Source organism: Choloepus didactylus, chromosome 9 (genome assembly GCF_015220235.1).
Source record: "Choloepus didactylus isolate mChoDid1 chromosome 9, mChoDid1.pri, whole genome shotgun sequence".
Classification (NCBI taxonomy): domain Eukaryota; kingdom Metazoa; phylum Chordata; class Mammalia; order Pilosa; family Megalonychidae; genus Choloepus; species Choloepus didactylus.
This window is the reverse complement of record NC_051315.1, coordinates 125,075,476-125,099,738: the sequence shown is the minus strand read 5'-3', so window position 1 is coordinate 125,099,738 and position 24,263 is coordinate 125,075,476. Positions and strand designations below refer to the sequence as shown.

Genomic DNA, 24,263 nt, shown 5'->3' with positions numbered 1-24,263 from the left:
TGGCACCTAGGATATTACCTAATGCTAAAGCATATATTATTATTACTACGAATTTAAGCTGATTTTTATGACACCTGACAATATCCATCTACAAATCTAATGACTCTCTCCTTGATATCTCTGGAATAACAAATATCAATGAGATCTTGAAATCAGCAGATGTGTGAATCCCAGGTCTGTCACTCTCTAGTTGTGCATCCCCTGAGTAAGATCTTTAAATGCCAGTGTTCTCAGCCACAAAGACAGAGGCTAAAGGAAGATGTGAACCACTAAATACAGTACCTGGCACATAGTTAGCACCAGTAAGTTAGCTATGATCATCAGTTGCAGGGTTTATACATGCTGATTTGTAAGGACTACACTAGAATATTAAGGGAAGGAAAATAAGATGAACTTAATATAGTTAACAAAAAGACAAAGTTATGTAACGGTTATGGGAGATTAACTTGTTGGGGGAAGGAGAGAACAGAAAAAGGAAACAGTGGAAAAGCCAGGGTGAAGATGAAATAAATGGCAAGTAGAAGAGCTTACCAAGCAGAGAGCAATATTCTGTGAGCCTCTGTAAAAGGGTGTTAAGGCCTTTGATCTTCCTGGAGGGCAGGATCTTGAGAAGAATTAGGAATCCCCCTCCTTTGGCCAGTATCTAAGAGGGTTAATAGAGGGGCTGCAGCACCAGGCAATGGAATGGAGGAGAAAGAAAGCCCTACTCCCTATGTTCCTCCCTGAACCCTGTTAGTTCAAAGCTAACTTACTCTATGAAACCTTCCCCAATACTCTCAGAGTTTGATGCTCTCATAACAACATGTATCTCTGTTTCCATCCAGTAAAGTGTACTGTAATTGTTTCCACCCCCTTCCCAAGCAGCCTATGAGCCCCTGCAGGGCAAAGCCTGTACCCTATCCAAGTCTGTATCTCAGGATCTAGCACAGCCGGGGCGCTGGATGAGAAGCCACTGGGTCCACCATACTGCTCCAGGTAGATCTGTGGAGACCAGGGGTTCCTAACCATGTGGGGGACATGCCCCCACTTTGAAAATCTGAGGAAAGTCACAGACCCTCAGCCTAGAAAAATACTCATAACACACTCAATGAAGAAAAAAAAAAAAGAAAGAACAAAAGAAAAGCCCCATAATGAAAAGGCATTAAGCTAAAAGTCAAGAGCTGGATTCCAGCCCTGGTACTGCCAAAACCTCACAGAGACCTCAAACAAGTCTCTTATCCTCATAGCACCTTAATTTTCCAATGGCACAGTGAAGAAACTATCATTTGCCCCTCAAGCATCCTTCGTTAGATTTCTGTAACAGTAATAATTATTATTTTATGTGTGTGTGTGTGTGTGTGTGTACACTGCAAATGTGGAAGAATTCTGGAATTAAAACTGTTATATAAGAGCAAATTATTTTTATCATTGCCTCACAGCTTGATAATTTTATAGCTATCTATTTTGCCAAAAAACATGCTGTGAAATAAATTGACTATTTAGTACTATAACCAAAAGAACTGTTGTTGTTTTTTCTAAAACCCCAAAGGCCCTGTAGTTTACATATCCAAGAGGAGTGAGCACAACAAGCATAAAGAAGCAAAGATGAACAATCCAATTAATTCACAGTTGCTCATGCCATTGACTACAGATTCCTTTGAAAACAATATGCTTTTGTACTAACAAACCTGTAAGACAATTGGCCAGTATGCTTGGAGATGTTTATATTCTACATGTCAGGGATTCTTGATGACAGTCTGAATATTCTCTTCTCCCTAGCTTTGACCCTATCACCAACAAGTGTCACAGGTGGGCTACAGCCAGCAGAGCCCCCTCTTCAGAATGTGAAGCTCTGAAATACTTACTCTAATGAGGCCTAAGAGACAGACCTAAGGGGGCTGATTTCAACATAAAAAGCAATTGTCAGGCAGTCTCTGTGCAGACCCTCAGCTGCTCCAAAGAAACTGAATGGATGAGGAACCCTGGGCCATCCTCCACATCCCAGGAACGCACCGAGGCGGTCTCTCTGTCACTTCCCCCCACTTGTCCCTACCAGCTCCTCAGAGGTTCTGGTCCTCCTTGCAATAGAGGGCCTCTCAGTGTCCATGTCAATCCCTGCTCAAGAGGATATTATCAATAAAGAGAGGAGTGAGGACCCAGTCTCTTTGGGAACTTCGTGGCCTAGCCGCAACTTGTCTTCCTGCCAACCAGATCTCAGATCCAGGGTCCTAAGTGTTAAGCCCCAAGCCCACTCCCTGCTTCTTTCTCTCCCTCCCAAATCCCATTACTATGGGAGTCAGCCTTGTTACTTAAAGTGTGGTTCTCAAAGCAGCAGCAACAATCTTGCTGAGGAGCTGGTTAGAAACGCACAATTTCATGAATTAGAATTTGCATTTTCACAAAACCCCCAGGTGAATCATTTGCTTATTAAGACTGATAAGCACTAGTCTATAGACTGGGACTTACTCCCAAGGACTAGTACATACACATCTTTCTCAAAGACAGGAAACAATTTATCTCATCCTTGCCCTGAAAAGCTCCCAGATGAATACATCCACTCTCCAGATTCCTGAACACTAAGTGGCCTCCTGATCCCTCTATTTCCTTCTGTCCACCTGACAAGAAACCCTAAGGGTGCCTATTCCCACAAGGTTCAGTGATTGCTAGGCTTCTTTGCCAGGTACCTGGCCCATGTGTCTGCACCTCTGGAGGCAGCCTGAAGCCAAGAGGGCTCCAAGGCTCTTCTGACCCACCCTGACTTCAGAGTCTTAGACCTTGGTATGGAAACCCCAGAGGCCTCTTTATGATTAAGCACCATTTCTCAGGCCCCATCCAGCACCCACCACCCAAGATTCAGAGGCTCCAGTCTATTTTCCTTTTGATTTGACAGATGCCACAGCCCACTGAAGCCCCTGGAGTATTTCCCTCCACAAGACTGGCTATTGAAGAGATTCAGACTGAACCATCCCAAAGGATAAGCAAAGAGACCTTTTGCATTTTAAGGGGATTTCTGCTGACTGGAAAATACTTTTTATGCCGTAGGAGAATGCAAGGGACGACAGAAATAATATATGGAGAACAGTACGAATTACAGCAGACCGGCTCTTTCATCAAAAGTTCCTGACTCTGCCTTCTTTGGACTTGGCTTCCTACTCTTATTCCTGAGAATAGATTTCACTAAACATCCTCCTTTTCTTGCTTAAGGGCTAAAGGCATGCCAGCTCCTTCCATGAAGCTCCCTCTTGCCAGCAGACAAGTCTGAAGAAGCAAACAAGGTGGAACAAAACATGCATGCCCTCCTAGATTTGAGCAGGTCACACGGAGCTATGAGAGTCTGAGCCTGCTGATCTCCCCTTTCCTGGTGCGCTGTCCCATCACACCCTCAGAATGCAGTCCTTCGGCCTTTTCGCTAAGCTGGGCACCGCTGAAATTTGACTATCAGTGTTCGTGCCCTATAAAGCAGGGGTCCAAGCCACTCAGCATTCCCCTTAGTTGAAGCTCCGTCCTCTTGCTGACCTCCAAATGCCAACTTGCTCAGTCTTCAGCCTTCTCTTTTTCTTTAGCTCCGCTCTCTAGGTGATCTCATCAGTCTACTAATGTGGATTTCAAACCCATATATATTGCTGATAACTCTCAAATTTACATCTCTAGCTTCAATCTCTCCTTGAAGTTCTAGACTCATTTGTCCAAACATCTTTTTTTGTTTTCAGTAGTACTTATAACTTTATTGAGGTATGAATGATATTCAACAAACTACACATACTTAAAGTGCACAAACTAGTGAATCTTGACCTCAACTGTGAAAAAAATCCCATCAAGATAATAAGTATGTCCATCACCTCCAAAAGTTTCCTTGGCACCCTTTGTAATCCATCCCTCTGTCCCCCACCCCAGGTAACTATTGATCTGCTTTTTGTTACTGTAAATTAGTTTGTATTTTCTAGAGTTTTGTATTAATGGAGTCATGTAGAGTGTATTCTTTTTTGTCTAGCTTCTTTCACACATCAAAATTATTTAGAGATTCATTCATGTTGTTGCAGTTATCAATAGTCCTTCATTTTTACCACTAAGCAAGTATTCCATTATTTGGATATACCATAATTCGCTTACCCATTCACATGCTGAAGAATATTTAGATTGTTTCCAGTTTGGGGCTCTTACAGAAAAAAATGCTATGAACATTCGCCTACAAATCTTTGCATGGACAAACGTTTTCATTTTTCTTGGAATACCTAGGAATGGACTGCCTGGGCCATATGTTAGATGTCTGCTTAACTTTTTAGGAAACTGCCAAACTGTTTTCCAAAGTGACTGTATCATCTTTTATTCCCACCAGCAGTGCATAAGTCTTCTATTGTTCCATATCCTGACCAACACTGGTTTGGTCAGTCTTTTTAACTTTAGCCACCCTAATGGATTTGTATATCGTGCTTTTAATTTGCATTTCCTTAATGGCCAATTAGGTTGGGCATGTTTTCAAGCATTTATTTGTCATCCCTACATCTTCTTTAGTGAAGTGTCTGTTCAAATCTTTACTGCATTTTTTAACTGGGTTGCTTGGTTCTTCTTATTGAATTATAACAGCTCTTTACATATTCCAGATAAAAGTCCTTGGTCAAATAAATGTTTTGCAATTATTTTCTCCCAGTCTGTAGCCTGCCTTTTCATTTTTGTGATAGTGTCTATTGAAGAGCAAAAGTTAGTAATTAGCTACTGGCCCTGCTAGGGACCAAGGATACAACCATGACGGTAAGGGGTCATGCCTCTCCTGTCTAACCCTGGATGCTCTATGCCAGTACCAGTACTATCTCCCACCTTCCAACATCCTGTAGCTCTGTGATAGCTAGGAATGCACTGACTACTGGGGAATTCCAGAAGGCAAAGACCCACGGAGAGCTTTAGCAGGTGGAGAACATGGTGAACTATTGGGGAATTCTTCCATTAGGCCATGATCTCACCAGCCCAGCAATAACAGAACCTAAATCTGCAGGAGAAAGAACATTATGAATAAATCTTTACCACCTGAGTCAGGATAGGAACCATGTGAAGTTCCTAGCCATTTGTATCTTGTTCTCTCCAAGTTCTGTCCTGACTCAAGGCATAGTCTCCTTTTGGCCTGTTAAGACAGCAGTAATCTGGAATGCCTTGCAACTGGCCTTCACCTCAGCCAACTGTCACCACACTGCTTAAAGACCACAGCTGATCCTACAAGTACCCACCAAGTGCCCAAAAAGTATTCTCAGAATTAACAACAAAAAAGTTCCAGGAGTATATCATTTAAAACCAAAGACAAGGCTCATCTGGCCTTCAACCTCTTCTGTCTTTAGATATTAATTCTAGACTAGAAAAACAACAAAACTATGTCTATGAGGCCTCAATGTATTAACTATGGGGATACAACCTATTTCTGCAAATTCTTATCTGCTACTGGGACCCAAGAATTCACCAAATTAGAACTCCAGGAAGTAACATAACTTGTCCTTGAGTCTTAAAGGAGGGGCAGGTTTTTGTCCACTTAAACAAAGGCACAAAAGCAAAATCAAGAATTCCTAAGTCACAAACCTTCCTTCTAGATTTCAACAACAACAAACATTCTTACCCTAATGTAAGTCAAGCCTTGGTCAACAACCAGAGCAAGGGCACTTCTGATTCTTCTGACAACACCAGGAAAGGCTGCATTTGCTGGTCTTACTAACAAAGAGGGTGAAGAGAAAGGGAAATAATGCACCTGATTTATTTTTTCATATGTTTGTTTAGTTTGGCCAGCCTCTGCCTGGGGCCAAGACAGGAGGGGTGACAGGAAGGTTGACCTTGCTCTTTTAAGCAACTTCACCCACCTCTGCAGAATTCAGCAGGTGTTCTCCTGTTGCTCTCCACAGCTACACTTCAACCAGTCAACACCTCATACCTGTGTTGGTCTGCTCTCGACTTACCAGTTTGCTAACTACTCTTCCATTTCTTCCTATTCTATCCACCCTCACCCTAAGTCAAAGGAAGGCACCATTGTTCTTGTTCCTTCTTTGGCACATCTTCACTACCACATGGCCTCTCCACTCCCTCAGATGACCTCTAGGAATGTTTTTTTTCGATTTGGCCTGGCCCTAACAAGTTATTTTTGTCCTCCTCAATCTGGCCAGTACTGTGCCTGATGATGCTCTCAAGAAAACAGGAAAGGACCTAAATCAACCTGCTAAGTTTCTAGGAACTAGAGCCTACCTTTAGCTATGTGTTCAAGGAGCAAAGAGAAGAGTCTATATCCACAATGGTGGCAACTGAGGATGAAGGGGCATGGATCTGGACTAGGATAGTTCACTCTGATATAACAGTCAGCACTTAAGTTCACAGCAACAATCAAAGTTATACTCGAATTTGTGTAAGATTAGTATCTGACTCTTCCACCTGCTCTCCCCCATAGACTGAGTTCCATGAGGGCAAGAACTATGTCTAGCTTAATCATTACTAAATTCTCTGCACTCTGAAGAGTGCCTGGCACACAGCTGGAACTCAACTACTCTAGCTCTGTCAGATTAAAGAAAAAAAAATTTAATTCATGCCACAACAAAGTTCTGAGAGGAAGTGGCACTCTCCACATCACATCTCTTCTGGAAAAGCTAATAATAAGAGCTAATATTTCTTGAGCTCTTACAATGAATCAGGTACTATTGTAGTGTTTACATATATGTTTTTTAATCCTCATAACAAACCTATGAAGTAGGTATTACGATTATTTCCATTTTACAGATGAAGCATCTGAGGCACAGAGAGAGGTTATATAGTTTGCCCACGGTTATATAGTTTGCCCACGGTTATAAGACAGTGACAGAGATGGGATTCAAACCTCAAATAGCCTAGCTTGGACGCCCATGCTCTAATCATTTTGCTATGATACCTCTCAATGAAGAAGACCAATTCTTGAGTACAAATAAATAAAATAAAAGATAGGACAGGAAGAGATGCTATGAAGAAAAGTTCATACTTACACGTACAGATTGCCAGTTCCACATGTCAGTTCAAAGAAATTGTGAGCATGAACCATTCCAATGCCTGATCTTTACTATTGCTTAAAATAATAGTCAACATTGAAACCACAGTAATAGGATTGACCAGAATGTTGGGGGTATTGAAAAGAGCCAGTGTCCCTGTCCTGATGTGGACTGAGGAGTCTGGGCCTGGAGAAGACACCCCCCAGTCCTGTTCCTTCTGTGGTTCCTTCCTTCCTGATGCCTTCCCTGTTGACTGTGCTGAGGAGTACCCTTCACCCAGCCAGGTCACTGGCATTGAGGAATCTCAGCCCAGTCTCAGGGACTCAACCAGAAGGACAGGAAGGAGTGTATCTTCCAACAGGCACCCGAACCTGCCTTTTCTGACCCATGATGACTCAGAACACCCAGGAAACATCTCGGGGTTCAATTCCCCAGACCCTGGTGCTATTTCCACAGTCAGAATTGGGATTTGTCCCATGGGACCCACCAGGGAGGCTCCTGTGGATCTGGGATATCTTAGCACTCCACATACTTATCTGATTGTGAGTGAAAACCCAGAGGAAGACAGTTGTCAGCTGAGCTACTGATAATGCAGCCACTGGAGTTAGTGAACTTGAAAGGTGTAGTTATAGATTTCACCCAGGAAGAGTGGTCCCTGCTGGACACATCCCAGAGAAAGCTTGATCAGAGATGTTATGTGAGAATATCAGTCATCTGGTCTCAGTGAATGTACCTTCTCACATGGAGCAATGAGAGGAACTCTGGAGAGAAGGAATCAGATTTTTCCAATCCCAGAATTCAGGCAGGGAAAGTGGTCTTTAAAAAAAAGAAATGGTATCCATGCAACATAACTGCAGGAAAGACAAATATACCATCATGTCATTGAGGCAGAATTCTCATATTAAAAAGAATGGCATTCAATGCTAAATGTATATGAGAGGGGGATATAGCGGAAGAATATGGGATTCTTGGTAGTGGTGTTATTTGCTGTCCTTACTAGTATATTGTATTGCATGACATGTTATTTTTCTTTTTATCATTTTTTTTCTTATTGCTAAAAAAAAAAAACAATTTTTCTTGTAGTAATCAATATGTTCAAGTGATGACTGTGGTGATAAATGTACAACTTTATGATGATACCATGAATAACTGATTGTACACTGTGGATAAATGTATGGTATGTGAATATAACTCTATAAAATTGTAGGAAAATATATACATAGGAGTAAAAGTGTTAGAGAAAACATGGTGAGAGGAATGTACCTATCTACTGTTGATGAGCAGGTAGAATGGTGTAGCCTTTCTGAAGGTCAGTGTGGTTGTTCCACAAAAAGTTAAGTATGTGGGGACCAAAAGGTCCTGCAACCTCATTATGGGGTATGTCATTTGAAGATCTGAGAGCAGAGACATGAACGAACATTTGCAAACTGGTGTTCATGGAGGTAATAATCATGATTTGCAAAGGGTGCAGATGACCTAAGGGTACATTGACTGAAGAATGGAATGGTGTACTCTGGTGTATGCATACAGTGGAACATTGAGTAACCACAAGAAGGAGTGAAGCTGTGAGACACACAATGAGGTGAATGGATCCTATACACAGTATTTGAGTGAAGTACACCAGAAATAAAGGCAAACACTTTAATGCCTCACCAATATGGACTAACTACAATGTGTAAACTCAGAACTGAATCATAGAACATAGCCTAACATGTACATAATTATTGTAATAGTCCCTAGATTGTAAGCTCTTACAGCAGTTAACTCTATCCCTGAATTGTAATGCCTATCTCTAAACTTTGAGATGCTGATCCCTTAGCGTATAACCTGATTGGTCTCTGGAACAATGCATACCTCTGAGACACCTGAAACTCAGAGCTAGAGCTCGGCAGATATGAATGTCAGTATTAGTGCATACAGCCACTGTTAAAAAAAAAAAATTTCAATTAGTGATATGAATGAAGCAGGTCTGGTTAAGACCAGGGCAAGCCAGGCCAAAGGGTAAAGGTTGAAACTGATTGTGTTTTAAAACTTCAACTTCCATATGAGACCAAGGGAAGAGATATCTATTTGGTACAGGATCTAAACTTTCTAAACAGTACAACTCTACAGTAGATTTGTTCAAACACCACAATTGCATGGAACTTTGAATAGGAAGTGAGACACGGTAGGTTAGTATAGGCTGGAGTGAAATAGTGACACATCCCAGAGTAATTTGGGCAGATAATAAAAAATATACTTACAGCCTCCCCCTCCCCAGCCCCGAGGATCTGGGGGAAGGTGCGGATGTGTTGGACTTCCTCACCTGGACTGGTGTTGATGTTGTCACAAACACTGGGACTGGCGGTTTGATGTGCTGAGCCCTCGATCATGGGACATGCCCTTACGAAGCTCATTACTGCAAAGGAGAGGCTAACCTTGCATATAATTGTGCCTAAGAGTCTCCCCCTGAGTACCTCTTTGTTGCTCAGATGTGGCCCTCTCTCTCTCTCTAACTGAGCCATCTCGACAGGTGAACTTGCTGCCCTCCCCCCGACATGGGACCTGACTCCCAGGGTTGTAAATCTCCCTGGCAATGCAGAACATGACTCCCAGGGATGAATCTGGACCCGGCATCGTGGGACTGAGAGTATCTTCTTGACCAAAAGGGGGATGAAAAATGAGACGAAATAGTTTCAGTGGGTGAGAGATTTCAAATGGAGTCGAGAGGTCACTCTGGTGGACATTTTATGCACTATATAGATAACACATCTTAGGTTTTAATGTATTGGAATAGCTAGAAGTAAATACCTGAAACTACCAAATTCCAACCCAGCAGCCTGGACTCCTGAAGACAATTATATAATAATGTAGATTACAAGGGGTGACAGTGTGATTGTGAAGACCTTGTGGATCACACCCCCTTTATCTAGTGTATGGATGAGTAGAAAAATGGGGATAAAAACTAAAGGACAAATGGGGTGGGATGGGGGGGATGATTTGGGTGTTCTTTTTTCACTTTTATTTTTTATTCTTGTTCTGGTTCTTTCTGATGTAAGGAAAATGTTCAGAGAGAGATTGTGGTGATGAACGCATAATTAAGTTATCATACTGTGGACAGTGGATTGTATACCATGGATGATTGTATGGTGTGTGAATGTATTTCAATAAAACTGAATTTAATAAATATATATACACACACACACACACCAAAAAAAAAAAATAAAAAAAGAATGGCATTATATTTTGATGAACTGCCAGAAGATTTTACTTGCAGATCACAGTGACCCAACAGGTGTTAATGCACAACGGAAAGAAACCCTACTTCAACAATCTTGTTGGAAAAGCACTCAGTGACCAGTCATCTGTTAATAAGCAAAAGCAAATATGCACTAAAAATAAATCATATGAATGTCATCTAAATGGTAAATACTTTATTGAAAGCTCTGGCCTTTCCCATTACAATGGAACTCCCACTAGAGAGAAACCACATGAATGACATCTATGTGGGAAAGCCTTCACTCTATATTCTTCCAAGAAACAAAATAAGAAAACCACACTGAAGAGAAATGATATGAACACCTCCTGTGTGGGAAAGCCTTTATCCATTATTCTATGAATATGAGTCACACTGGAGAGGAACCCTATGAATGTTATCTATGTGGGAAAGCCTTCACTCAGGCGTCTAACCTGAGACAACATGAGAGAATTCACAGTGGAGAGAAACCATATGAATGCCATCTATGTGGGAAAGCCTTCAATCTTTGTTCTTATCTTAGACTACATGAGAAAAATCACACTGGAGAGAAACAGTATAATGTCATCTATGTGGGAAAGCCTTCGCTTGTTGTTCTAATCTGATAGAAAATAAGAGAACCCACACTGGAAAGAAGCCATATGAATGCCATGTATGTGAGAAAGCCTACAGTCAATTTTCTTCCCTGAGACAACACAAGAGAACTCACACTGGAGAGAAATAATATGAATGCTGCCTGTGTGGGAAAACCTTTACATGATGTTCTATCCTGAGACAACATAAGAGAATTCACAGCGGAGAGTGACCCTATGAATGTCCTCTTTGTGGGAAAGCCTTCACTTATCATTCTGCCTTTAGAAAACATGAGAAAACTCACTCTGCAGAGATACCATAAGAATATCATATATGTGTGGAAACCTTAGTTTATTTCTGTAACCTTAGACAACATGTCAGAAACCAAACTGGAGAGAAACCCTATGAAGGCCATATATGTGAAAGGCTTCAGTAATATTCTGACCATAGAAGACATGAGAGAACTCATGCTAAAAATGTTTTTTATATGGATGAGAGTTCAACCCTTGAGTGAACATTAAAACATGCTAGAAATCTCATGCACTAACAAAAAAAAAAAAAAAAAAAACCTAACGAATCGGGTAGGAGCTTTTCGTCCTATGACTACTGCATCAATCTAAGCCAACTTAAACTGGAGAAGACTGATGTAAATGTCACCTATATAAAAAAGCACTTAGTATACAGTCATACAACATCAGAGAAATCATAATATACATGTACTGAGAGTGGAAGAGTCTATACCCACTGCTCTACATGACAGAGAGACAAGTGTTTATCAAAGGATGAAATCCCTTGAGAGAGTGCCAGATGGTGCCTGCTGGAGATGTTATTCATGAAAAATAACACAAAATCATTTATTCATACAGCAAAACTTGTAGGACAAGTATGAATTCACACTGTATAAAACTCATCGACATCATGAATGATGGCATGTCTTCAGTATCACTCACTCCTTAGCATTAATAATCTTATGCAGAGGAATCAAGAATCCTAAAGTCAATTTGGGAAACTCTTCAGCTGAATTTCACATCCAAAAATTCATAGTGTTAAATAAAATCTTTTATATGGACTCTTTAGCACTCAATTCAGCAAAAAGTCAAAAATTATGAACAAGACTTATTATTGAAATTATGTATGTTAACAATGTAGAATTGTGAAGTGCATTGATATTATAATGAATGATGAATTTTGTAAGAAGTAAAATGAAGTGAGAAAAATTCCACAGACTAGTACTTGTATATTTGTAAGAAACAATTAATGGTGCTGAAAATCTAATATGTTGGCTATGTTTTAGTTTTGTTTTTATGATTCTGTTTTGAGTCAAACAGAAAATAACTTTGAATGTTAACTCAAATACTTAGAATCTAAAATTGTAATTCTTAACTATTGTCTTTGAATTATATATGATCATGACAAGAGTGAAAACAAACTTGGACAAATAAATACAATTTAGAAGTACAGTCTTATGGTACAATAATATTTCTCTTTTAAAATATGATTTTATATTCCCATCAAAATTTAGAAATGAATTGAAAATTAAACTATTTTAAATAAAATCAAACACATCACCTATGAGGGGAAAAAAACAGGAACCACCTCCTCTTTTACAACTGACAGACATAGGTGGAAACTGAAACCCAGAATTTTCTCATATTAAAAACACTTTCTTCTGCCACCACACCCCCATTTTATGAAAACGCACAGTCTATTTTTGTGTGCCAAGGGAAGCCCAATAGCCAAATTGTACCCTTCAGAACCAGATGTGTATTGCCTGGGTTTTCAAGGAGAGGCAGGAAACATATGTGCAGATTGCCACCAACTCCATGGCTTTGTCTTTCCATTTCTGTCCATGGTGTAAGAAGTGGAAAAATAACACATATCAAGTTTGAATGTGTCCTGTCAGCTTTTTTTCTATCCTCAAGAATACCAGAAGCCAATGCAAGGCATGTGACAGGGAAGGCATATGGCAGGGGAGAGAGCAGGGAGACCAACCCAGAGCTGTGCCCAGCAGGTGCCTCTTAAGTACCAAACATTCAGTGGTCTGCTTCTGAGACAACACACAATTTTACCAGAGGGCCTTAGGGGTCCAAGAGTCGTTCTATTTGTGATGTCTCATGAATGTAGCATGGAGTATAAAGGCCATAAAAAAGTCTGCAATTAAGAAAGGACAACTGAACTTACCTTCCACTGTTCCTCAGGAAGCAGTTCCACCACCACCAGATCCCCGTTCAAGGCTCTATTACGAGCGATGACTCCATCAATAAAAATGTCTCGGTCACCCTCCTAAGTCAGAGAGAGAAATAAAATAATGGTCAGTTTACCAAGGCTTGGGAGCAAAAATGCTTTGGTTTAAAAATTTTAATTTCTACACTCTGTCCACCGACCTGAAAGGGACACTAGTACAGAGCCACAAACAGACTGGAAGGAAATTCAATCAATTGGAACCAATATAAATGGAGAACAGCGAGGAACAAATAAGAGCAGCTTAGCAGAAAGCTCAAAATCACCAAGTCAACAGAGAGTCAACCAGGCCATGAATACAAAGCAAGCCACAGACAAGCAAACAAAAACGCATAAATGCAAAAACTGAAAGTGGACACTTTTAAAACTGAAATGAAAAAGAATTAAATTTATCTTAGGTAATCCTTTTTATCTTAAATAAAATAAAGCACAATGGTATTTTTCTACATTAAATGAACTTTTTTAAAAGTACCAAAGAAGTGGTAAAAAGAAGATTTCCAAGAAAGCAGAAGAAGAACAAAACAATAACACTATACAATCCCCCAAGAAAACCAAAAAAGGACAGGAATAGCAACCAGCTCCAGGCTCTGGGTTTTCTAAGAGGAAACAAGCAAAATCACACTCCATCCACCCCATGCTGGGAAAGTGGCAGAGAGAACACATTTTGGTTGTTTTTTACGGAGTGTTAGGTAGAAAACAAAGAAAAGGAATGTCACTGTTATAACATGATCCCTAAGGTGTTCTCACACTCCACCTCTCTCAGACCTGGGAGCAGGTTTTAAGTCCAGGCCATGAATACAAGGCACACAGATGCCTTCATCCCCAATCACACACTCAGATCAGCATAGGTCCCCAGTGAACTCCCCAGGACAGACCAATTGTGAATGTCCTCCTAGGTAACTAGGTAAATGAACTGACCTGCTATAAAGCACCAGGAAACTCTCACCAAAAATTACAATTTGAGTTTCAGACTAGTTGTTCTTAACCCTTTCCTTCTAATAACAATTCACAAGAATGGACCAACCATATGCTTAGTTGATTCCTGGTTTGTAATTAGGAGAAAAACACTCCTGGGGTCAGGAACATTCAGGGCAGTGGAGTATTCCATGTAGAGAGATCAGACAGAGAAAACATAAGAGAAAATGACCAAGAAGGAGGGACCATGGAGTTCAAGGATCAAAAGTAAATTCTAGTGTCCAGGACCTAGACTGACTGAAGTGGGAAAGAGAAGTTGGGGACTGCAAAATTCAAACAAAAAGCAAAGCTCCCTATCCTTGTAACACCTTCAGTAACAATTTCCAAGCTTATTTAGGTTCTAGAATCTTCCTTTTAAGCCAAATTACTTTGCAAAAATGCTTAAATGGAAAAGATATTTAAGGAAAGGCATACCTTAGGCAGTCAAGATACATGAAAAATTAAGTATTTTTAAAATGTTTCATCAACAAACATATTAACATTTTTATCCTTCATAAAGTTTATACCATGTGCTCCTTCTCAGGGTAAAAAAAAAAGTTAAATTAATTTTTCCTGAAGGAGGCAATATCAAAGGAGTCTCAAATTTTTCTATTAGTTTCAATACAGATGATATTTAACACTCAACAGACTGAAGGTGACTGCTACGAAATTCTAAAATTGAAATTAGCTTTCCAAATTCAATAGCTAAAAACTCTGGAGGATGGGAGGGTGGGAAGGTGGACAAGTTGATTCACATTCTATAAGGCTCATCATTTTTTAAAGTTTCCAGTTACAATCCATTAGAAATCTTTTAGAACAGTCTTTCTCTTTAATTTCCAATTTGGCCACAGGCTGGCAGCTATGGCCTGCACTCTCTGCCAAGCCTGACCCCACCTTGTCCCTGAGGAGCAGCTACTGTGTTAGCCACAGACAGAAAGCTACAGATGACAGGAATAAGGAAGAGGCAATCAGTGAATGAACAGAGAGTAGATAACTGAAGTGTGGCTCAGCACCCTCAGTCGCTTGTTTCTGAAATTTATAAAGCAACACGAATCTCTCTGACTCCTGTGGAACAAAAAGAGCTGTTTGGAGGTCATCCTAACCCATTACATCTACCCGTAAGCAGCTCAGAGATATAAGAGGATAAGATGCTGGCATTGTCATCTTCCTATCCCAACAAACCAAGCAAAGTGAGATTGAGTTGAACCTCAGGTGCCAATAAAACAAATCTACTGATGCTGCATCGCCACTCAGCTCTTACTCACTCGGGCTGACATCTACTGCTGTTACCTCCTACTTTAGAAACTGAACATGGGAAGTGCACAATATTAAAAGTTTGAGTCATCCATCACACATTTTTAAGGCCAAAAAGTTCAGCTCTTTACTTAAATGCCTTGACCTACCCATCAGAAAAAAATAGAAGAAAAATGGATAATGAACAACCTTAGAGGAAATGTAAGGGACACTGAGGGTAACTGGACTAACTACCTGAGGGGCTACCGGGGAGAGGACAACCAAGGTATGACATGATGGTCAGAGAAGTCTCCACCAATGGAATAACTCACTTTGGACCAGAAATAAATTCCACAGCTGTGCAAAGGGTGCCTCCCATGACAAAATTCACAAAAATATTACAGAGCTTCTTAGATCAACATAATACACAATGGAAACGGTGATTTTTTAAAAAGTCAGATATTTATAACTGGTCCAATTTCTCTTCTTCATCTTATCACCAAATAGGATGAAGAGGCACCTTGATAATAGTTTATCTTGGTTCACTTGAAAGTTACATGGTTTTATCCTAATCGCATTTTTCTTTTATTAAAAACCAGTAACTGGCAGGCACACAAATAAGGGACTTAGGCCATATATTTTGGTTTTATCATAAGAAAATGAAAATTTACTTTCTATCATTAGAAATTATAATGAACCTAACTCAAGTTTCCCAGAAAACAAAGAATTACTTTATACCTGATTATCAATTCACTGTTATCAGCCTACTGATTTACATAGATATTTTAATAAAGCAAATGACATTGTAGACGCTCATAGGAGTTTTTAGAGTCAGCAAGAGTAAAGCTAAAAAATTTAACCGAATCTCCCTTTTTGTCTCTCCAAAAACTTTAGAATTTTAAGGCTGCAGGGAACACTAGACAGTATTTAATCCACTCATCATTTTACAGATAAAGAAACTTTTCTATTGCCTATTGTCAGGGCACAGGCTACATTCTTCTTTAATCTCAATTCCTGTATTCATTCTACCTGCCAAAGCAGTGAAACAATCAGGTCCAGGTTCTGCCACCCTACCTTCTAGTCTACCTGTGGGCATTTTTTCCAGTTCATACTTGACATAAAAATTAGCTATGTGTACCCAGAAATCGAGAACACTGGTGCTTAGGAGATTTATCTGTATGAATGTGATTACCCCACTGAATGGTATTCTTAGGAGTGGTTGAGATGGGAAAGTTTATGTTGTATATATGTTCCTACAATTGGAAAAAAAAAAAAAAAAAAAAGAGCAACTAAAAAGACAATGACAATTAAATGTAAGACATGATTCCTGGATGGGATCTAATAAAGGAGGAAAAAAGTTTCAAAAGAACATTATTGGGACATATGAAAAGATTGGAATACAGACTGTAAGCTCTGTATCAATGCTAAACTTCTTGAATTTGGTAACTTTATTTAAGGTGGTTATATAAGTGAATATCCTTGTTCTTAGGAAATACATCTGGTAGTATTAAGTGTTCAAGGAACATGATAAATACAACCTACACTCAAATGTTCAGACAATAGATTGATATACGGATGGGTAGAATAACAGCAAATGTGGCAAAATATTAATACTGGTGGATCTGGGTATATGTGAGGGATAGGGGCAGGCTGGAGTTCTCTGTTTGAGGTGTGCATTACTTTTCTAATCGCAAGCTTGAAAGTATTTCAAATTTAAAAGTTTCAAAAAAAAGAGGGCTAGAAATAAGCCAATCTCATTATCACAACTATCTAAAAATTTCTAAATAGGACATGACAGGAATACAATTTCAAGTAGGGGGGAACAACTATGAACTTTTGAAACATCTGTTTGACTTCTAGCTTTTTTTTATAAGCCAGGTTAAACAGTGGAGACACATCATCTGCAAATTTAAATTACATGAATTTAATTTGCAAGAACCTAGCTTGGCCCCCACTTCAGAGAACCTCTGCTCTGGCCCTTTTCTATCTACGCCCCTCTCCAGTATGCAGTTTTCAGGATCCACAGTCATCAAACCCAGGGCTGTCCTTCTGAACCAACCACCTGATGGGTGCTAAAGGGCAGGTATTTCTAAGGAGTGTGGACAGAGCTCAGACATGTGGGCATTTGTGCATGGAGGGCCCTTGCATAACAGGAGAGGAAGAACTGGAAGCCAGGAGTGAGAAAGGAAGAGGGACAGGCCAAGAAGAAGGACAAGGCCAGAGGTGGGCCCTCCCTAAGCAGCTGCAATTCAGCATGGAGCTCCAAAGAGTCTGGGAATTTTACATTTGAACCCAGGAATATGAAAGCATAGTTTTCAACATAGGAAAACAGAATATGTTTTAGTTAAGTTTGTTACTTTGATTTATTACTTTCAAATATTTTGATATAAGGTATGTAAGTCTCCATTTGTACTTTTGTCCCACGTCCCACACATGTTAGGAGCTGACCTGGTAACAGATTTAACTTAGGGGAAATTGAATACTGTGTATTTAGGAAAAAGAAAAAGCAAGCAGCAACAAGTTTCAAAATGCTGTAGCTCCTCTACCATTGCAATCAATGAGAACAAACCTCAGATTGCACAAGAGACAGGAGATTTGAAACCTGCTCAGTCCCCAGGTGCTTCTCAAGGATGATGCCTTACTGCAATGAGTTGATGCTCATGCTTAAAAATACATATTTTTCACATACCAGGGCCCCTAAGACAACCAAGCTGCTTGAACTGGTACACCACTGAAGAACAGTTCTTTCTAACATGGAGGAAACACTGGTTAAGCTAAACTCATTGAGAGATGGTTTATGAGTCTCCAACATAGCATCTTCTGAAGAGATTTTCACAGGTAATTTTTAGGATTATTGCATGTGATTTCCACCTTATGTGCAAACTCTGGAATCTAACATCCCTATAAACTGCACTTGGATTACATGATGAAATTGCTCCTGCAGCTAAGTTACTACCTCAAAGCTGACCCTCAAGTCCTACAAAAATACCAGGATTGGCAAATATACCATGTCTGCCAAAGGTACAGAATGTGACTCAGAGAAAATGTGACGTGTCAGTGACACTTTTTACCTAATCCAATGGGTAAGGCCTGAACATGACACACAAATATAAATCCTTGGCTTCTGGAGGCCACAGAAACAAAGGACTAAACTAAGATTGAGAAAAGGTATTTAGGTTTTTGTAACAATAACAATACCCATGAAGTACCAGACAATTTATACTCTCAATAAACTTGTCACTCTATATTATATGAAATATGTTAACTGAAACATATGTATTCCATTTCCTCATCTACAAGAAGTTTATCTCTATGGTCTCTCCCACTGTGAAAAATCAATGATTCTACAGCTATTCTATTTATGCAGTCCTAGAAAAGTTAGGTCAAAATTTTAAGAATATTCCTCTCTCAGCTTTGAGCAATCAAGCCTTATCCAGGGACCTACTGTCAACTACATATCAGAGTGAACTTGCCTTAACTAGAGAAAGGCTTTAAAATGAGTCATGAACATAAGACTGGGGTATAAAGGCCCAAGGGTAAAAAGCCTTGAACCAAGTCCTATCACCTGCACAAAACTGAAGTGAGAAATTGACCTAAAAAAAAAAAAGTATTACAAGTTATTTTCGGACAGATTTTCAGATTAGCTCATGCAATAGATCAAAAGTAGACAGCACATTTGTGTACGAAAGATTAACTTAAATCAATGGAAAAAAATATAAATCCTCTTCAGCTATGAACCAAGGGCATCCAATTACATGACCTCGTGAGTGTCTGCATGGCTTCAGCTGCTCTCTGCAGTCTAATAACAAATGCCATCCCTTTTGTTTTAAGTGTGATTTTAAGACTAGCAGAACGGGTTGTTCACCAAAGGAAAACTTTGTTTATTTAAATTTGAAACAAATCCTTTCCCATCCTCAATTTTGTTTTACTACTCTGCTTTTTAGTTAGAATATATGATTTCAGTTTCATAGCACATCTAAAAAATTAAATGTGACATTAAGTTTATTATAAAATTATTGAACTTACCGGGGAAGGAATGAAAGCTTCATGAAACTTCTTTGGATTAATTCTCAATACACCCTTTAAAATAAAAAAATAAAATTGGTGAAAATTTAAGCCATACACTTGTGAATTTCCCTTATGTATGGTATTCTTCAATAAAAAGTTTTTAAATTAATTACACAACAGTTCAATCCAGGAAACAAGTTAGATATATGAAGACTATTTATAATACTATACAGATACACTGGTAAATGCATGACACACTGATGTCAGAGACACAAGGTTCTATTAGCCTCTCCAACATAAACTGAAAGCTCAAACTAGCACCTTGCTGTGAGCAGACGTGGATGAGAAGCAACAGAGCTTGGCGCAGGGTAGGTTTTATATGCCCTTATATGCTAGTCTTCAAATTTAGTACTTCACTTTAAGAACAAGATTATCTAATCTAGGGATTATACCTCACTAGATAATGGCCTTTTTCATTATCTAAATTCCACAGCCTTTCCACAAATGCTTATTTCTGTGACAATTTTTAAAGTGATACAGGTTGATTTCCAACCTGGATACTCATCCTCAAGAGACTGCATAGAGATTTTTTTTTTTTTTATTCCAGCCCCTCTGCAGAGCAGAATAAGTCAATAATTCAAAATGGTCCAGCACCAGCTCTTAACGGAAATAGGAATCTGGCTCCAGCAGCCAAGGCCACACAGTGTGGCTTCAACTGCTTGTTATTCCAGCTCCGAATTAGGTCCTGCTTCTATATACACACAGAGGTGCAAGTGAATATTATTTTCAATCACAGTACAGTATTTTAGGCTCTTGCAGGAAGCTATAGTCCTCCCCAGGTTCCAGCACATTCCACAGGCCACTGGAACACACGGATGGAGGTCATTATCTTCCAAAGGGCCAGACTCAAAGGATGTCTTGAGAAAGTGTTTTAAATATTTCCCCCTAAAATGTTGACTAGAGATAATTAACAAAACAGGTGAAGGCATAAAATAAAGCAGAAATTTTCTTTCACTGGTACACCAAATTTAAATTACAAATTTCCCAACAATAGTAAACAATATAATTAACACCCCAAAAAGACAAATACAAATGATCATTTGGTCCTTAATTCAACAACTATTTGAATTACGTATGTTATATATATTATATACAGAGAGAGACAACAATGTGGGAGAGAGAATGATGACAAAGCTCAGTCCTTGTTTATAAAGTAAAACATGAAGAATGCATAAGTGAGGGTACAGCTTACTTTCAGCTGGAGGCACTAGGAAAGACTACAAAGACAGTGTCTGAGCTGCTGCTTGACCAAGGAGCAAACCCTGCAGATAACTCAGAAGATAAGTAAAGGAAGAGGATACTGCATTAGCAAAAGTGGCTGAGAGACAAATATTCACTCTTCTCCAAGATCTGCAATTCCCCATAGGGTAAGAGATGGAACGGGTAGGAGATAAAGCTGGGAAAGCTCCCTGAGGTGAGTCAGCCTTTTTTATCAGTGCTGCTGCAAATTTAACTCTTGGACAGCTGTTTGTTGTTGGGGGAGGGAGGAAGAAAGCTTACATTTATCCTAAATATTCATTTACTCACTCAAGAAATATGTGCTGACAACTCGCATGGCAGGCGCTGTGTTAAGTAATTGGGATACAACGGTCAGCTACAATAGAAAAGGTCTCTACCCTCACAGAGCTTACAGTTTAATGTGGGGAAGAGCCTCCAAAAATAAATAAATAAATAAAAGTAAATTTATTGAAATTACATTTTTTTTAAAATTCACCTACTGATTCCAGGCATTTTTCCGGCCTGAAATTTTTTTCAATCCATATTCTTCCATCATCCCCTGTAGCTCAGTGAAAATTTAATGCCTTTATAACTTCATGAAAGTAATTGATGAAAGAACTGAGAAAAAATGGACTAGAAAGAAGACTGTTGCTCTCCACTAAAACCCACGTTCACCTTCCCGCTGACAGCTCCTGCCCCACCACTGTGACCTCCAATTTATTCATCTGCCTTATTAGGGATTTTGTAATTGTAGCCTTCAATTAAGCCATACTTCCAACAAGCAGCCCATACTTCTAACAACCAGTCCATACTTCTCCTTAAACATGGGCTTACATGTAGACGGCACATAGTACAATGCCTCCATTCTATTAGTGTACTACAGAAGATGGATTGAAGTTTGCTCTGAGTGAACCAATGCAGAGTCTTAATCATTACCAATTTCTTTTCACAGCACTTTCAGACATCCAAGTGCTATCCAGAAGGGTTATTCCTTTCTACAAACAAAATGAGTGAGTGCCTGTACATTAAGAAACTACAGCTGCTGCAGCCATATCCCGAGTCCTGGCCTCTCGCCTTATTCCCCAGACAACATGAGCTTCACCACCCGCTCCACCGCCTTCACCAACTACCTATCCCTGGGCTCGGTCCAGTTGCCCAGCCACTGGGTCCGGCCAGCCAGCAGCACGGCCAGTGTCTATGCGGGTGCCGGGGACTCGGGCTCCCGGATTTCCGTGTCCCATTCCTCTAGCTCCCGGGGCGGCTGGAGGTCCAGGGGCATAGCTGGCGGGGTGGCTGAGGGTCTGGTGGGAATGGGGGGCATCCAGGGCAAAAAGGAGACCATGCAATCCCTGAACGACTGCCTAGCCTCCTACCTGGACAGGGTGAGGAGCCTGGAGACTGAGAATCGGAGACTGGAGGGCAAAATTTGGAAACACCTGGAGAAGAAGGGACCCGAAGTCAGGGACTGGGGCCACTACTTCAAGATCATCGAGGAACTGAGGGCTCAGATCTTTGAAATTTCTGTGGAGAATGCCCGCATCATTCTGCAAATTGACAATGCCTGGCTGGTTGCTGATGACTTCAGAGTCAAGTATGAAACTGAGTTGGCCATGCGCCAGTCTGTGGAGAGTGACATCCATGGGCTCCGCAAGGTCACTGATAACACCAATGTCACTCAGCTGCAGCTGGAGACTGAGATCAAGGCTCTCAAGGAGTTGCTGCTCTTCATGAAGAAGAACCATGAAGAGGAAGTAAAGGGCCTACAAGTCCGGATTGCCAGCTCTGGGCTGACCGAGGAGGTGGACGCCCCCAAGTCTCAGGACCTCAGCAAGATCATGGCAGATATCTGAGCCCAGTATGAGGAGTTGGCTCAGAAGAACCAAGAGGAGCTGGACAAGTACTGGTCTCAGCAGATTAAAGAGAGCACCACAGTGGTCACCTCTCAGTCTGCTGAGACAGGAGCTGCTGAGATGACACACATAGAGCTGAGATGTACTGTCCAGTCCTTGGAAATAGACCTGGACTCCATGAGAAACCTGAAAGCCAGACTGGAGAACAGCCTGCGGAAGTGGAAGCCCGCTATGCCCTGAAGATGGAGCAGCTCAACGGGGTCCTGCTGCACCTAGAGTTGGAGCAGGCACAGACCCGGGCAGAGGGGCAGCACCAGGCCCAGGAGTACGAGGCCCGACTGAACATCAAGATCAAGCTGCTGACTGAGATTGCTACCTATCGCCGCCTGCTAGAAGGAGAGGACCTCAGTCTCAGTGACGCCCTGGGCAGCAACAACTCCATGCAAACCATCCACAAGACCACCACCTGCAGGATCGTGGACGGCAAAGTGGTATCTGAGACCAACAACACCAAAGTTCTGAGGTACTGAGTCAGCAGAAGCAGGGTGCCCTTTGGGGAACCAGTGACCGATAAAAACTAATGCATCTTCAAAAAAAAAAAAAACTACTGCCTATATCAAGATGGTGGAATGAGATGCTTCAGGGCTCTGTACCCCCACAGAAGATTTATACAACCAGCAAGAATTGGCATAAAGTCCAGAAAATAGTCGAAGGACTGCAGTTACAGGGTAAATATCAAATCAGGAAAAAGACCACCTAAAAACAGTAGAATCTCATGGCACCCTGACTGGCATCACCCCCAAGACCTCACTGGCTCAGCACAGAACCAGCCCACATTCCCAGTGTGGATCCCTGGTCCTGGTTCCAGAAGGACCAGAGTAACCTTCCTGTACATACTAGGAACATATATTTCTGTTCTAATTTGTCTGGTGGTGGCCCAAGGAACTCACTGTCCCTGAACTTGCCCTGCACATAGAAGGGAGCTCACCAAGCTCTCCTACAGAAACCTATGGGAGAGCAGTTAAGTCATAGCTGCCTGGGGCAAGGGATTACTGGCTGCAGAACATACAGTGCAGGGCCTGGGACCATGAGGAAAACTGTTTCCTATGCAAGAGGGGACATTTGTATCCACGTAAATGGGGGAATTCCCAGGACTACCCTCACATGCCCAAGACAAGAGGCTTGCACAGAAAGGGTCAAGGAGGCCCCTACGCTTTGGCCTGGAGCTACTCTCATATTGCTTGTTGCATGGATAAGCCTTGAAGGAGAGCACTGGTGCTCTCCTTCATGGTCAATCTTCAAAGACTGTGAAAAGTGTTTTTTCTTTTTTTCCTACTTTTTTTTTATTGTTGTTAACTCCTTGCATTCAAGGGAAACTCAGTCATAACACTAATGGATACAAGCTTAAGGAATAGATACCTCATAGTCTAAATTTCAATGATGACATTCAAATATCAAAATGTCTAGGTTTCAACATAAGGTTTCAAAACATACAAAGAAACAAGAAGCAATGGCCCAAGCAAAGGAAAAGATCGAAGCATTAGAAACCACCAAAGAAGAGGACCAGACCTGGGATGTTCCAGACCAAAACTTTCGAAAATTAGTTTAAATATGCTCAAAGCTTTAGCCAAAAGAAAACAAAAACAAAGAATTAAAGGAAATCAAGTAAGCAGTAGATGAATACAAACAGAATATTAATAGGGAGATGAAAGTTATGAAAAGAAACCAAACATAGCTGAAGACGATAGTAACAGAAATTAATAATTCTCTGGAGGAGCTCAACAGCAGATTGAAGCTGGCAGAAGAAAGAATTACTGAACTTGAAGATAAGTGGAATCATCCATTCTGAGGAGCAGAAAGAGGAAAGAATGAAGAAAAGTGAACAAGGCCTAGAAACATCAAGTACAACAATATACACATGTGGGAGTC

General features: G+C 40.5%; 1 protein-coding gene and 1 pseudogene across 6 annotated transcripts in view; one reads left to right on the top strand and one right to left on the bottom strand.

Moving 5' to 3' along the window:
* Positions 1 to 24,263, bottom strand: part of DIS3L2 (DIS3 like 3'-5' exoribonuclease 2) — a 483,331-nt gene that overhangs the window by 349,331 nt on the left and 109,737 nt on the right. For all 6 annotated transcript variants that reach the window (XM_037848473.1, XM_037848472.1, XM_037848477.1 and 3 more), the window contains exons 4-5: positions 19,225 to 19,278; positions 12,952 to 13,053 (exon numbers count right to left, since the gene is read on the bottom strand). In XM_037848473.1, the coding sequence (XP_037704401.1) occupies positions 12,952 to 13,053; positions 19,225 to 19,278 (156 nt within the window). The remainder of the gene's footprint in view (positions 1 to 12,951; positions 13,054 to 19,224; positions 19,279 to 24,263) is intronic.
* Positions 21,549 to 22,864, top strand: LOC119543624 (annotated as a pseudogene).